This window comes from Palaemon carinicauda, chromosome 17 (assembly GCF_036898095.1).
Source record: "Palaemon carinicauda isolate YSFRI2023 chromosome 17, ASM3689809v2, whole genome shotgun sequence".
NCBI lineage: Eukaryota > Metazoa > Arthropoda > Malacostraca > Decapoda > Palaemonidae > Palaemon > Palaemon carinicauda.
The window spans coordinates 31,113,876-31,129,906 of NC_090741.1; the positions used below are offsets into that span (position 1 = coordinate 31,113,876).

Genomic DNA, 16,031 nt, shown 5'->3' on the forward strand with positions numbered 1-16,031 from the left:
TCCTCTAAAAAGTCTATACTGTCTCTTGATATCCCAAATCTTTTTCTCACCTCTAGGGAGAGAAAATCATGAGCTGCAGGTTCCGGGTTTTCTGTGATGAAGTGAAGACAGTCGACTTCTGAACTCGCTGAGTCAAAACTGGATCCAGTAGCGGTAGAAACTTCAGCTGTAGTTCTAATACCAGAGGGGACCAAACGCTGTTCAGCCACTTGTGAGCCATTATTGCCGCTTTCCCCTTGAAAGATCTCAGTTTGTCGAGACCCTCAGTAAAAGGTTGTGCGGAGGGAACAGGTAAATCCTGGACCATCTGTTCCAGTCGAGGGACATAGCGTCCACTGTTTCCGCTAAAGGATCCTCGTACGGGGACACGTAAAGATGTAACTTCTTGTTGTCCTTTGTCGCAGAGTTCTATCTGCAGTTCCGGGACTTGACTCGAGATGAAAGAGAATGATCCTGCGTCCAGGGACCATTCTGACTCTATCGGCGTGAGCCTGGATAGAGCATCCGCCGTCTCATTGCGGACCCCTTGAAGGTGAACTGCTGACAAGTGCCGTCTCTTCTTTTCCGCTAGCCGGAAGATGGCCAACATCACTTGGTTGATTTGAGGTGACTTCGATCCTTGTTGATTCAGGCATCTCACTATCACCTCGTTGTCTAGTACCAATCTTATGTGGATCTAATGGCGAGGAGAAACTTTCTTCAATATAAGAAGTACTGCCATGACTTCCAGAAAGTTTATATGAAACTTCTTGAATAGGTTGGACCAAGATCCTTGGACTTTCTTCCGGTGAGAATGACCTCCCCATCCTTCCTTCGAAGCGTCTTTATGAATAGTCATTGAGGGGGAAGTTGGCTGAAGAAGTACCGATTTCTTCAGTTGCTTGGCTTTGGACCACGGCTTGAGAAGCATTCATAGACGAGTTGGTATTGGTCTTATCAGATCTCTTCGCGTGTTTGATGCATATTTTCTCCAAACTTCGGTTGCATCCTTTAGCTGTGCTCTTAGCACAGGGTCTGTTACTGAGGCAAACTGAAGAGAGCCCAGCACTCTCTCCTGTTCACGCCTTGATATCCTGTTGGATTCTAGTAGTCTCTTGACAGAACCTGCTAATTCTTTCCTCTTCTTTACAGGGATGGAAATTTGGTGTGACAGTAAGTCCCAGTGGATTCCCAACCACTGAAACTTTTGAGATGGAGAAAGTTGAGACTTTTTTCTGTTGATCTTGAATCCTAGATGTTCCAAGAACTGGATCACCTGTTGGGAAGCTTGCATGCATTCTGTCCTGGATGCTGCCCACACCGGCCAGTCGTCCAAGTAGGCCACTACTTGGATTCCCTTTAGGTGTAATTGCTGGAGAGCTGCTTTCGCAAGCTTCGTGAAAATCCTTGGGGCTATGTTTAGCTCGAATGGCATGGCTCTGAAAGCATAGAGTCTTCGTTGTAGCTTGAACCCTAGGTAGGAGGAGAGGTGACGACTGATTGGAATATACCAATAAGCGTCTGACAAGTCTATAGAGACGGTGAATGCCCGTTTGGGTTGTAGAGCCCTTATGTGTTGAAGTGTCAACATCCTGAACTTGTAGTTTATTATGAACTTGTTGAGTGGTGACAAGTCCAGAATGACTCTGAGTTTTTCTGAGTCCTTCTTTGGAACACAAAACAGCCTTCCTTGGAATTTGATGAACTTCACCCTTCGAATTACCCTTTTCTCCAAGAGTTCTCAAATATATTCTTCCAGAACGGGGGTAGAGTGTTGGAAGAAATGTGGGAACGGAGGTGGAGTGCTATAACAACTCCAACCCAGTCCATTCTTGATTAGGCTGTGGGCCCAGGGATCGAAGGTCCAGCGATCCCGAAAAAGATGAAGTCTCCCTCCTACCGGAAGCATTTCACTTCTGCTGTTGTTGACCTGAGGCCTTGCCTCCTTGACTGCGTCCTCCCTTGAACCCCCTTCCTCTTAAAGGGCGTCTAGATGAACCTCTGACTGTTCCTCTAGCTCTTGGGTGAAAGGTAATTGTCTGCCTTTCAAATGCTGGCTTAAACGCCGGTGACTGAGATGTCACGTCTTGAGGAACCAACTGGTATGTGGTTGGGGTTTGTGCCACCATCTGAGGCACTGCGGTCATAGGAAGTTGTTGCTGCTGCTGTATATAAGGTTTGGCTGGCCGAGAGGATAGCCTAGGTTTCTTAGTCTTCCTTTTAGGTTGGGGACCCTCATCCGGGGAGGACTTTCTTTTAAGAGTTAGGCCCCACTTCTGGAGAAGGTTTCTATTCTCTGCGGCGGCCTTATCCCCTACCTCTTTGACCACTTCGTTAGGGAAGAGGTCCTTACCTCATATGCAAGAGGAGATCAGTTTCCTCGGTTCGTGCCTCACTGCAGCCGAGGCGAACACGAACTCTCTACAAGCTCTCCTAGCTTTGATGAAACTATAGAGGTCCTTTGTTACTGTGGCCAGATGGGTTTTGGCCACTACAATAAACATATCTTGGATTTTGGGGTCACTTGCCATCGTTTCTTGAGTCGTTTGTAATGACATCGATGCAGCAAGTCTCTTTTTTATCCCTTGCTTCCTGAGCAAGAGAAAATCTGACAGCTTTGGAAGGTCTTCACCGAACTGACGTCCGGCAATATCAGCCTCTAACTTCCCGACTGAGAAGGGAAAATGGACGTCCTTCCAGTCTTCCTGGTCCATGGGTAAGGTCAGGGACAGAGGCTTACATTCCTCCAAGGAGGGCCATGGTTTCCCTGCCTCAACTGCCTTCAAGGCAGCCTTAAATCCCTTCTCCATAAAGGGAAAGGCTCTGGTAGGAGAAGCCACAAAGGAAGGATGCTTCTCGCTCAAAGCAGGTACCTTTGAGTTTGTGAAGCATCTCTTTTTCATTGAGCTCGTTAGTAAAGCCTGTGCCTTACTATGGTCAAAAACTATGACCTCCTTTGGCTCCGTCTCTTCCTAAGACGGACATAGCAGTCCGGGTAAGACTCCTCGTTTGGCCAGAATTCCACTTCTTCAAAGGGAATTGAACCCAACTTCTCCAATATGACAATTTTCCCAGTTGTCATAGGCATCTGCTCGGCATACCTCCCAGGATTAGCATCCGAGCACAAAGGAAGATCCTTCACGTTGAGCTTCTTCTGGGACCCACGTGATGCTCCAAGTCTCCGCATCTCCAACTTCATTGCAGCTTCCTTTTCATCGTTCTTCTTCTGCATCTGTTGAATCATTTCAACGATGGAAGAGAGAGTCTTTCCCAGATCATGTGGGATAGCAGACGATGTTGAGGGAACAGGTTCAGGGGCCTGAACCGATGTAACCGACCCCTCGTCGATTTCTTCCTCCTCAGTATCCGGAGCCTGGGTCAGCTCCTCCTCTTGGCCTTCTGCCAGAAGGTCCTTGTCAGTGTACTCAGACACCTCAGACATCCTATCGTCCAGTTGGTTGTCTTGTAAGGCATCCGAGACTTCAGAATCAACCGGAATCTGAACTAGTGGTATCTTCGCATGAGGCTGAGGAATCACTGCATCCGCCGATGCCTTAGGAAAAAGGTAAGCCCTCATCTTCTCGCTTGGAAGATAGGGGCCAGAAGTATTCTTCTGGAAGCCCCTCACCCAGATTCGAAGCTTTTCCCTACCTGCGTCCATTGACTCTGCCGACTTAGGGGCGTCAAATTCCCCAGTAATCAAGTTAGTGCAAATAGTACATACCTGAGGGTCCTAATACCGGAGATCGCCTTTGGAGACTGCGCATGCTGCGTGCCTCCTGCACAACTCATGTCCACAGAAGTTTTTGCTGCGGACGTTGCAAAACATGCTCCCGCACTTTGGATGGTCCTCCTGTAAAGAGAAGAAATTTTATGAGTATCAAGTGAAAAAGATATCACTGGATAACTAATGTTGATATATATATAGCTTAAAATAACTAAGCTAGAAAGGAAAGAAGGCAAGACACATACTTGCATTTCCTCCTCAGCCAATTGCTGTAACCTTCCAGATAATAAAATTAAGGTTAAATCTCATTCTAGAATAACCTTCATCATATTTCCCTGAGGAAAATGTTGGTGTAGCTCACACCATTATAAGGAATTTTAATATACTGGATAATAAATAAAGAAAGAACTCACTTTCTTAACCCTGGATAGGTACGGTCCTCGGACACCCCTTTAAGGGTATACTCGGACGCGAACGACCCCGACGCCAAAAAAAATTCTTGAAAAATCAGTTTTTGCAGTAACCTCCTTTTTTCTTTTGCCAAAAAAAACTTCAATGAATGCTTAAAACAACTGTAAAGATAAATACTACTCATCTGCAGAAAAACTATTTATTATAAATATTTTTAAAAATTAAGTAGAAAAAAAAAGACCTGACATAAAAATTCATAAAAAAAAAGTTTATACATATATACACAAATCCTTTTAGGAATTGATTCTTGAATGTTTAGGACACATCTTGATGTATTTTGGATGAAGTCAGACCCATGGAGGTGAAGATCTGAAATGAGAAAAAAAGGGTAACTTTTTTTGGCCAAAAAAAATTGTCCAAATTTCATGAATTTTTTTGGGTACCCAAATGAAATAGGAAGTGGCTAATTTTTTTAGGGAATAAACATATGTTATCCTAAAATAGAAATATGTAAAAAGATCTTCATTATTTTGTAAATTACATTTATATCAGGGGCCATATCTAAAGGTAATTTTTTGAGTACTTGGAAATTTCGTAAAAAAATACATATATTTAATATATAATATGATATTTATGCAGGTAAAAATATACCAAAATATCACAAATTCTATAGGGAACAAGAATATATATAGATAGGGCAGCTTACGCTTCGGATATGTCCACAAAATGGCCGCCAACCACACTGACTCAGACTCCCTAATCTGCCACTTGAAATGTAGGAAGGGTATGTCAATTTCAAGGTGTTATTTACTAATCTAATTATTATTGGATATGCATAAAAATTGTATGGTGGGTTGCTGGATAATTGTCGATTATTTTACGACTATAAAATTAAAATTCTGACCCAAAAAATTTTTTTTGAAGGGAAATAAAATCGAAAAAAAAAAATGTAAAACAATATTTTAGCTAAAAAAATTTGATGATATTCAATCCAAAAAAAAAGTAAACAAAATTTTCCGACAAATAAACATCTAGAGGAATCATTACTCTGTGATAGTTCCTTAGTACGTAGTAATTTTGAAAGAATTGGGAAAAAACGAAAAAATGGCAATCACCGGAAAATCGAACACATACCTATATATACGCCATATCTGGCTAAAAAAAAGATAGGCATGGGTAGCCAGATCATCTAGAAACACTTTCCAACACTATAAAAATATAAGTTTTGCGACACTACTTGCCAATTCCTTACGGTAACATGACTAAGCAAAAAAATGCAAAACAAATAAAAAGGGGCACTCGTGGAAAAATGGCCATTCTAATATACGGCATTTCAGAAAAAAAAAATTTCAGCCACGTGCTAGGCAAACCATCTAGGCATATTTTCCGACAAATAAACATATAAATGAAATATTACTCTGTGATAGTTCCTTAGTACGTAGTAATTTTGAAAGAAATGGGAAAAAACGAAAAAATGGCAATCACAGGAAAATCGAACACATACTTATATATACGCCATATCTGGCTAAAAAAAAAATAGGCATGGGTAGCCAGATCATCTAGAAACACTTTCCAACACTATAAAAATATAAGTTTTGCGACACTACTTGCCAATTCCTTACGGTAACATGACTAAGCAAAAAAATGCAAAACAAATAAAAAGGGGCACTCGCGGAAAAATGCCCAACATTCTAATATACGGCATCTCAGATAAAAAAAAAAGACATGCACGTGTTAGCCCAACCATCAAGGCACACTTTCTAACACATAAACATGAAAAAAAAATCAATAATATACGGCAATTCCTTACTACGTAGTAAATTTTTACAAATATTGAAAAAAAACAGAAATTGGCAACCGCAGTTAAATACCCAATATACCAATAACTACGTCGTATCTGACAAAAACAAAATCACGCATGGGTAGCCAGATCATCTAGACACACTTTCCAACATTAAAAAAGCAAAAGTTTTACGACACTATTTCGCAATATCTTACGGAAAAATGACTTGGCAAAAAAATTAAAAAAAATTAAAAAGGGACACTCGCGGTAAAATGCCCGACATTCTAATATACGACATCTCAGATAAAAAAAAAGACATGCACGTGTTAGCCCAACCATCAAGGCACACTTTCTAACACATAAACATGAAAAAAAAATGAATAATATACGGCAATTCCTTACTACGTAGTAATTTTTACAAATATTGAAAAAAAAACAGAAATTGGTAACCGCAGTTAAATACCCAATATACCAATAACTACGTCGTATCTGACAAAAACAAAGTCATGCATGGGTAGCCAGATCATCTAGACACACTTTCCAACACTAAACAAGCAAAAGTTTTACGACACTATTTGGCAATATCTTACGGAAAAATGACTTGGCAAAAAAATGAAAAAAAATGAAAAAGGGGCACTCGCGGTAAAATGGTCCTCGTGGTGATGAACGACATTTTAACTAAAAAAAAAAACATGCACATGGTAGCCAAACAATCCACCAAGACTTTCCACAACTGATAACCTATACAAGTTGCACCATTCTACGACAATTTCATAATACGTAATAACTTTGATAATTATGCAAACTACCTCAGAAGGGTAAACTCGGACGCGAACGACCCCGACGCGTCTCAGAAATCGGGGAAGGAGTACAGCTACAGCAATGCACATCTGGACACTACTAGAGCGTGTAGGGGAGACACCTCCTGCAGGTCGATCACCCACAAATTCAGTCACAGGGGTGAGTCACGTGAGAAAAACCTGTTTTTTTTTGACGCTCGGGGTCGCAAACGACCCACCGTACCTATCCAGGGTTAATCTGTACTGTCTCAACAAAAAGCTGTACAAGGTAACACAAATATGTTGGAAGAACTTAGTGTTACAATATATTCTATACTATAGTTTTCTCCATGCGGTATATACTATACTGTAAGAATACTAGCTACTGTATACAATATAAAAACCTGCCGTGCGTACCTTAATATAGTTCCAAGGTATACTACCTTTAGACTACTGGGCAGCAGATCGCTGGTTCGGTTGTGTGTGCCGGCCGGCACTCTCTGCTGGCAGGCAACTATAAACACTAGCACCCGGCTGCCAGCCGCTAATCGTAGCAGCCGACAGATCTTAAGGTGTGCTTCTGTTGCCGGCCGGCAATGGTAGGCTACCTATGCCGGCCGGCAGTAAAAAGAACCACAGAACTTCCACCCGCCCGGCTACCGGCCACTCAAGCCGGCAGCCGGGCTAGAGGTACATACACTAAAAGGAAAAGAGAATGGATGTAAGGATATAAGACGACACTGCCTTACAGCCCTCCATCCAGAAAGAGTGAACTTAAGGAAGGGGAGAATGTAAAATTCAGGCTTCCTTCTATCCATTGCCTCCCGGGCTCTACTGACAGACATGGATGTAAGACCAAGGGAGGTCTGGGGAACACTCTACAGAAGTTAGGCCTCTGCCAGCCGGCAAAGAACTGAGCCAGTTCCACATCTTAACCTACTCTAGGTACAAATGTAGAACAATGGCCAAGAGTTGTAATAGCTAGGCCATTACTAAGGATAGGGGGGCAAGGGAGAAGAGGGTCCTACAAACTCTGCTCTAGTATGAGATTATCCCACGGCCAAGAAAGCCCATCCTAGCCTAGGGATTATCTATGGGAGGGAGGTCAGCAATACTTGCCACCTCCCTCAATACTAAAACAAAGTTTGATGTTGTTATTCACAAGGAAATGAAAAATCTTATCCTTCAATCCGAGAACAGCAACACTGGACTAGTCTGCTAGATCACTAAAAGAGGGAATCATCTCGTACAGAAACCTTCAGATGTGGTCTAGGGAGGGTAAACCTCCTACTTCTGCTCCTTACCTAGCAAAGGAATATCATTCTCTATGCTAGAAAGAAACAGACCCCAGATGTTCTGCCCACACCTGAAACCAGATTCTCTGGTTACAGGAATAGAACAGAAACACCGTAATATAGTTATATCTGAATACTTATTCAGATAAAACCATTAGGGTTAAGCCTTAGGCTTAATCCAGAAGGAAAAGGGATTGAACTTAATCTCCAGAGGAGAAAAGAGCAACCGGGGAAGTGTGCAAAAGTATACTAAAGTCCAATAGGCTACTAGCCTAGGAACGGAGAGAATCGATTACCTAAATCACCAAAACTCTCTTGTATACAATCTTGGAAGAAAATATCAACGATATCTTATATGTATAAAACTGCCTATAGCTTCAATAAATTTTGAAACACTCGGAAATCTGTATATCATGCATGAAAGTACTAGGGCCAAATGCCTAGGCTGCGAAGCCTAGCGTAGGCTAGGATCGGTTACCTCAATCGCCGAAACTGAAATACAAACGGCATCATATAAAGAATTCCTATTGTCAAGCTAAATAGCTAGAATTATTAAAGCATAAGGACTGGGAACGTCACTCTGACTAACTAGATGACTCCTGCATGGCGAGTGACTGCGTCCAGGACGCTTCCGGTAGGCAACAGCTCTTGTATACGTTAATATCGCTTCCAATTTATTTCAAAACTCCAAGAGCTTACATTTATACATAATAAAGATAATACTCAACTTTCCAGAGGCAGAAGAGGCTGGAGAAAGCATCATAATGTTGAAAATATTCCAAGATCACGAGAAAACACAGGGAAAACACCGAGTTGTTGAGCTACGGAAAAAGGAATGAAGATGGCGCCGTCGGCGGCATTGTGTACACACACGAAGCGGGATATGAGAGGTACCTTATCAACGGCTCTCCTTTCATTCTCGTTTTTTGTTTTCTTGCCATTTTGACCCCTCGAAGTGTTAACTCTATTGGGGGTGGAGATAGCTATGTGGCGTGTCACTAATACGTCCTCTGATATTACGCGATATCCCATGTTAAGTTTATTTAGGGATATTCGCTCCAGGAGTTAGAATTCTGCATACCTTAAGGTAAATTATCTGGGAATATCACCGTAATCAAAAATACCCTAAGAAGCTACCCTAAAGGAACTTCCATCAGGACGACATGGCCAGAGCCCAAAAATGAGATTAAAAAAAATTACTAGGTACTTAGTGAAAATGTTAATTCTAACCTAATTTCTATGTTAATTGCACCACTTGTGTGTCAATGCGACGAACTAAAGGTAGTTTACACTTCATGTTTTATGCAAACAATTACTGTTTTCTTCTGAAAGTTTACCACATATTAATGCCTACTGGTGACAAATTTCAATCCTACCTTACTTGTTTCATACCTATATAGTATATATGTAGGATGTTTGCTTCTTTCTTGACATCGAGCTTGAAAATAGAAATATTTTGTGGCGTTCCTCATGTTTACTGCATACCTGCTGCTGTTGTATGGGGGCTTCATCTAGTAGTCTCTTCTGCTGTTGTCTTCCTCTGCATAGGTTCCGTTTCACCTCTCGGCAAAATGTTTTGTATGGTATTGGTTATCCAAAATGGAATGGCACTTTGATACATACATGGAATAATATCCAATTATTTGTGTTGTACTACATTTCATCTGATGTCACCAAAATGATATGTATGGTATTGGTTATCGAAAATGGAATGGCACCTTCATACATACCTGGAATAATATCCTTTTATTAGTGTTGTTCTACATTTCATCCGATGTCACTGATTCTTCTTGTTGGGGTTTAATGATACATTGGTCTTCTTAAAACACATTTATTCTGCTAACGACTTACATTGCTCCTCAGCTCTCAATGACTTGTCTCTACAACTTGTGACTCTCGAGTGAAAATATGTAAACAAAACTTGTACGCATACTTACAGAAGACAAAGGTGAGCATCACTCTCAAAAAGATTGAATCCTACTTCAAAACAAAAGTAAGAAGAATCACATCCTAGCTTTAGGACAATTAATGAGTGATTAAATCCTTCATAACATACTCTACTACACGTATGAACTACGTCGAAACACGTTCTAAAAATCCAATACTATGCAACATCACTCTCAAGACCCGTAGTGCATATAGTATTACAGTACAACATACATAACACTTGCCATACATGTAAACAATGTGCCATACCTTTGAGCTCTTTTCTATCTTTCTTTAATTATAAATGGCCCAAAATATTTTCAGACTTCCATTGGGATCTCATCAGGTCCCGTAGCTTTTCCATTTTTCATCTTGCTGATGGCAACCTTAATTTCTTCTCAATCTATTTCTCTTACCAGTCCTAAATTTGGATTTCCATCTACAATTATAGATATTAGATTTTCTTCATTGAGCAATCTTTCAAAATACTGCTTCCACCTTCCCTTTATATCACTTTGCCTACACATTACCACTCCATCCTCATTCTTTAACTGCTTAATGTTGATAATATCTTTGGTCGCTGTATTTCTTCCTTTAGTAATCTTGTAAATCTTCTTTTGACCCTCCTTTGTGTCCAAATCTTCAGATACATTATGCAATGCTTTTTGTTTTGATTGTGCCACCACTTTAGGGGTTTGCAGACTGTGGCCAGAGGTAGTACCCGAAGTCTAGTGTCTGAATACCGACCACACTCAAAAGTTCACTGCACAAAAAGGTAAAACGGTGGAATACTCAAAAATTTAGGTAACAGGTCAAGGGAAGGGAGCACTGGGGAATACCCCTTGATTTTTACTCGGCAAGGGACCCTGCAAAAGATGAAAAGAGAAAAAAATTATATCATTCCTGAGAGAAAAAATACAAAACTATAGTATGAAAAGTCAGATCTTCAAAAACATAAGCAAAGACATTGATATATCCATGGCAGAGCCTCATAGGAATCAACCGTCTAAAAGTCAACAAGACAAAAAAAAAGAAAAAAAAATGATGATTTGAATAACCAAAATAAACAAGAACTTTTCACATGCTGGACACTCATAAGTGTTTCCTTAACTATACTAGTATAAAGAAAGGCACACCTAACTGTATCTATTTGGGATACATTCAAATACCAGTAGCTTTCCTCAAGATCAAAGGCATAAAGCATGGTTGCACATTGAACCTGACTTTATATTCTTCCTATATGTCAGAAAGACAAAAATTTTGTTACAATCCTCCGTGATACACAGTATGTCCTGGTTATTCTACACCCATGAAAATGGATAAGAAGCGAGGCCGATTCCACTAATTTTCTGAGGCCCCTCTCGATTGCAAAGTCACACACACAAAATAGGATTTTCTTTCACCTGAAAGATATTACTTCCAATTTATGCAACAAAACTAGAATCCCCAAACAAACCTGATTTTAACAGTCTTCACCAGGCTGACTAACAACATAAACAGGTGCAGGATGATCCAGTTTTATTTCAGAAAAAAATTCCAGGCTTAGGAAAGGAAAAACTTCAAGCTTGGAGGAGAACCCCGCAACACTTTGGTTCATTATCTACAAGAACAGTCAAACGGGCTTGGGCATGGAAAACACATAACAGTTTGGCTGCAACTGAAAACTTTTGTATCCCACTTTATGTTCAACTTCTGGTCTCCCCTTCAATCACTACAGGGAGTGGGGCGTGCTGCAAAAAAAAAAAAAAAAAAAAAAAAAAAAAAAAAAAAAAAAGTTGTAATTAGACAAAGATGGACCAAAAGTATAACAGAATGAAAATTTAATATAATAAATAAAATACAAAATTATTTATCCTTTTTCTTAACTATACTATTAATTTTTCCACACCGCCACTTTTGCTTCTTTCTTTGTTAATCTAATTCTTTCCTTATCTTCTTCATTGCCTGTTTCATCATACCTTATCTTTGCATTTCTCTTCATCTTGATATTTTCCTTGTACATATTTATTCCACCAAAAAGTTTCCTTGTGTCTCGGCTGTTTTCCTATTGACATTAATAAAACTTCTTTGCCAACTCTTTTCAGAATACTGCTGTTTTATTCCCTTCAATCATCCACATCCTCATAAGCTCGACTAAAACTCTCTCTATAAATCTATCCCTATATTTTTTTTTTTTTCAGCTTCCACCGTCTTATCTTTGGAATAATTTATTGGCTACCTCTTATTGTTCTCTTCATTTCCCAGTCTACTGTCAAGAGTCTATGCTGGGGGTCACAGCATCTCCTGGGAATATTTATGTTTCTTATCCCTTTTAAATGTACCCTTCTACCTAATACAAAATTAATTTGGGATTCTTACCCACCCCTTTTATACGTTGTAATATACTTTGGTTGGTTTTTGGAAAAAGAGTCGACTACTGCCACATCAAAGGCTAAAGCAAAGTCCATAACCCTTTCACCATCTTGATTACGATCCCCTAAAGCTCATCCTCCATGTATTCTTTCCAGGCCCTGACTATTTCTCCCCATATGGCCATTTTGGTCTCCTCTTATCATTACTAGTTTTTCAATTGGTATGTTTATCTTTTCCTGATCCAACTGTTTCCCAAAATCGTCTTTTTCCTCTTCTGTATAAGCTGTCTGAGGTGCATACACGCTGATAACATTTAGTATTTTTCCATCCCATTCCAGTTTCATATGCATTAGTCTATCATTTAGTCTTTTCACCTCCAATACACAACTCTTGAGCTTTCCAGTTAGTATGATTCCAACTCCATTCCTTCCTTGTTCTGTGCATCCACTATAAAAAAGTTTGTACCCTGCTCCAGTCTCTTTGGCTTTATTTCCATTCCATCTTGTCTCCTGTACATACAAAATCTGGACTTTTCTCCGCTTCATCATATCGGCAACTTCTCTTTCACGTCCTGTTATGGTTCCATCAATTAAGGTGCCCATTCTAACAGATTTTGGGGCTCGCTTATTTAACTATATTCTCCCACTTTGTAATAGCCCTTCCCTATTACTTGAGAGCTAGGGTGATATATCTGCTTGTCAGCTATGGGGTACGATCTAGCGGTTATCAGGGTTTTAGCGGGGAGTTTCACAACCGGATGCCCTTCATGACGTCAACCCTCCCTATTTACCCGGGCTTCGGACTACTATAGTTGTCTCAATTACCTATTTTTTCTCAAATTAGTGTTGTAACTATCTTTTTTTTAAATTTCTTATCTTTTCATATATTCCTGATATATTGTAAGGTTTGTGTTTATTTCTATTATTGGTACTGGATCTGATCCATAGCATCCAAAGATCAGTTATCTGTGTGATGTGGGCTCGCTCTTTGAGGGAGATGAATCATAGCTCATGTGTGTTTGAAGGGTGTTGCATGGACACTGTGCTTTGTAAAGTTGAGTCGATTTGAACAGTGTTAATTATGTGTGCATTTAGTTTGAATGTGTTCAAGTGGTTGATAGCATTCATGTGAGGTACTGATATGTGTGGCATTTGTGATTAATGAATTGTTATTTTTATTGCATTATTATTTTTCTAGTCACAGTATAACGTTTCTTAGATGGTATAACTGTAATATTGCCAAGTATACAGTAGTTGTAAAATTATATTGAAAGTACTGTTATATGCACGAGGGGGGATATGGAGTACTGCATATAGGGGTGATGGTGATAAGTTACCATAAAGGTTATATTCTGTTATATTTATCATAAAATCCATGCTTGCATCTTTCTACTATCACTGTGATCAAGATGTGGCGTGCAGGTCTAAGAAACGTAATTGGAACAACAACTAAATTCGTTACGATTTAACCTACTTGTATGAGAGAAGCATGTACTCAGCTATCACAGTGCATTCTCTACAGCACAGTATTTACAACTATAAATCTCAGTTCATCAAGAATCTACTAGTACTTCTACAATTGGCATGGCGGCACAGATGTTGGGCAAGAGTTGAACAGCTTGGAAATCAACCGAGAACGATTTGATAATCGTGGTACCTTATTATCAAAGGTAACTTTTGTCATTTGTGAAACCTTTGATGCAAGCATCATATAAGTTGCCCTTTTGTGTCCCAAGAAGAAAAGACTCACATTATTCTAGGAGAGCCTGTTAAACCTTTTGCATTAAAAATTGCAGAAATGATGCTAGGAACAGAAGCTGAAAATAAGCATAAACAGGCACTTCTCTGTAATGATTTGATTCATTCAAGGGTTGAGGATATGAGTTGGGATATCTTGCATCAGGTGATAAGATGCCTGAAAGCTAGTCCAGGATGAGTCAACTGTCACAATTTTTTTGTAGTCAGTTAATTCCATTGGTTCAGTCTGCAATGGAGAAAAAAGTTGTAGAAAATTCTTATCTTGAAAAGTGAAAAGTACTGCAAAGTAAATGATGTGTTAATCTTGTAAAAGGTATATTTTAGTACTGTGATGACTTTCAATATTTGTTCAATTTGCACTGATGGGGTCCACTTTTATGCTTGAAATTAAAGCAGGATTTGCTACTATGTTGAAAGGAAATGTTCCCCATGTGTCACTACCTGTTGGTTGCATCATCGGGCACTTATTACAAAGACACCGCTAGAATAAATTGAAAAATTGTTTTATCAGTTTTTAACGTGCAGTAATTTTCATCAGAGGACGGACAGTGCATCACTATCATCTTGCATCTTTTTGTGAAGAAATTGGAGATGAGCATTGTGTTCTTTACAACACAAAAGTGATGCTACTTTCCCGTGATAATATACTCACACACGTCTTTTATTTTTATGAAAAACTATGCAGCTTTTTCGAAAACAAGGCATTGAAAATGCTGACCATTTTGAAAACGGGGACTTCATTTTGTCCGTGGTATATCTGGCAGATGTATTCACGTACCTCAATGAAGTAAAAATGTGTGCAAGAAACATGAATTAATATGATAACTGATTGTGAAATGTTTTATGCTCTCTCTCACCAAGAAGCTCCCAATGTGGATAAAGCACATTGAAAGTGGAAATTTTGTTAACATCTCTTCTCTTGATTAGGCTGCTAGTGCGCTGAAGATGAGATGCCGATTGTGATGAAAGGAAAAGAACATTTGCAAGAACTGATGCAGTCCTAACAAGGGTATTTTCACTTTATTATTATTATTATTATTATTATTATTATTATTATTATCATTATTATTATTATCATTATTATTATTATTATTATTAGTACTTGCTAAGCTACAACCCAAGTTGGAAAAGCAGGATGTTTTACACTAGGGCTCCAACAGGGAAAATAGGCCGTTGAGGAAAGTAAACCAGGAAAAATTTAAACATTTTAAGGATAGTAACAAAATTAAAATATGTATTTCCTATATAAACTATAAAAATTTCAACAAAACAAGAGAAAGAGATATAAGATAGAATAGTGTGCCCGAGTGTACCCTCAAGCAAGAGAACTCTAACCTAAGACAGTGTTTCTTTCCACTAAGTTATTTGAATGAAACATCATAGAGTCCAGTTTCATAAAAGAAACCTTTGAAAAGAACTTGAATATTGGTCATAGAATGTATAAACTCGACGCCTTTATATGTAAAGAGATTTGTAAGCTATATATAAAAAACATTAACCACTTAATGTAGAATTGAATGTATTGTGAATAATTAACGTCGCTGTGAAATTAATATTTAGACCTAAGCTAGCATTAATTAAAGAGTACAATTATTTTATATAGTATGCATAAGTATATTGGCACTATATAGTGTTATGCTAGATATAACTATTGATATATACATGATTATATGTTTATGATAATAATGTTGTATGTATATAAATGTATATATGCATATGTATGTATGTATATGTATGTATGTGTATATATATGTATGTGTATAAATATGTATGTGTATATATATGTATGTGTGTATATATGTATATATGTATATGTATGTGTATATGTATGCATATATATGTATGTATGTGTATGTTTTGCTTATGTATTTATATAGATAAGGCTACCGTGTTTTCATATAAATAAACTGTACTGAAAGTAAAAAAAACAAGGATTTACCCGCCACTAGAAATGACCCTTTTTGTCAGGTGTCTAATGAGCTTGGGGACTCCGCCCACTTGACACCTGAGCCAAGCCCAGGT

The 16,031-nt window shown here is 38.9% G+C and overlaps 1 protein-coding gene across 1 annotated transcript; it reads right to left on the reverse strand.

Moving 5' to 3' along the window:
- Positions 1 to 12,383: 12,383 nt before the first annotated feature.
- On the reverse strand, positions 12,384 to 12,854 carry LOC137656285 (uncharacterized). Its single transcript, XM_068390457.1, has one exon. It carries the CDS (start codon positions 12,852 to 12,854, stop codon positions 12,384 to 12,386), a length of 471 nt encoding a protein of 156 aa, XP_068246558.1.
- Positions 12,855 to 16,031: the final 3,177 nt, after the last annotated feature.

Bases quoted from the DNA above. Each gene is read 5' to 3' on its own strand.
- LOC137656285 (XM_068390457.1), bottom strand. From the start codon at position 12,854: ATGGGCACCTTAATTGATGGAACCATAACAGGACGTGAAAGAGAAGTT.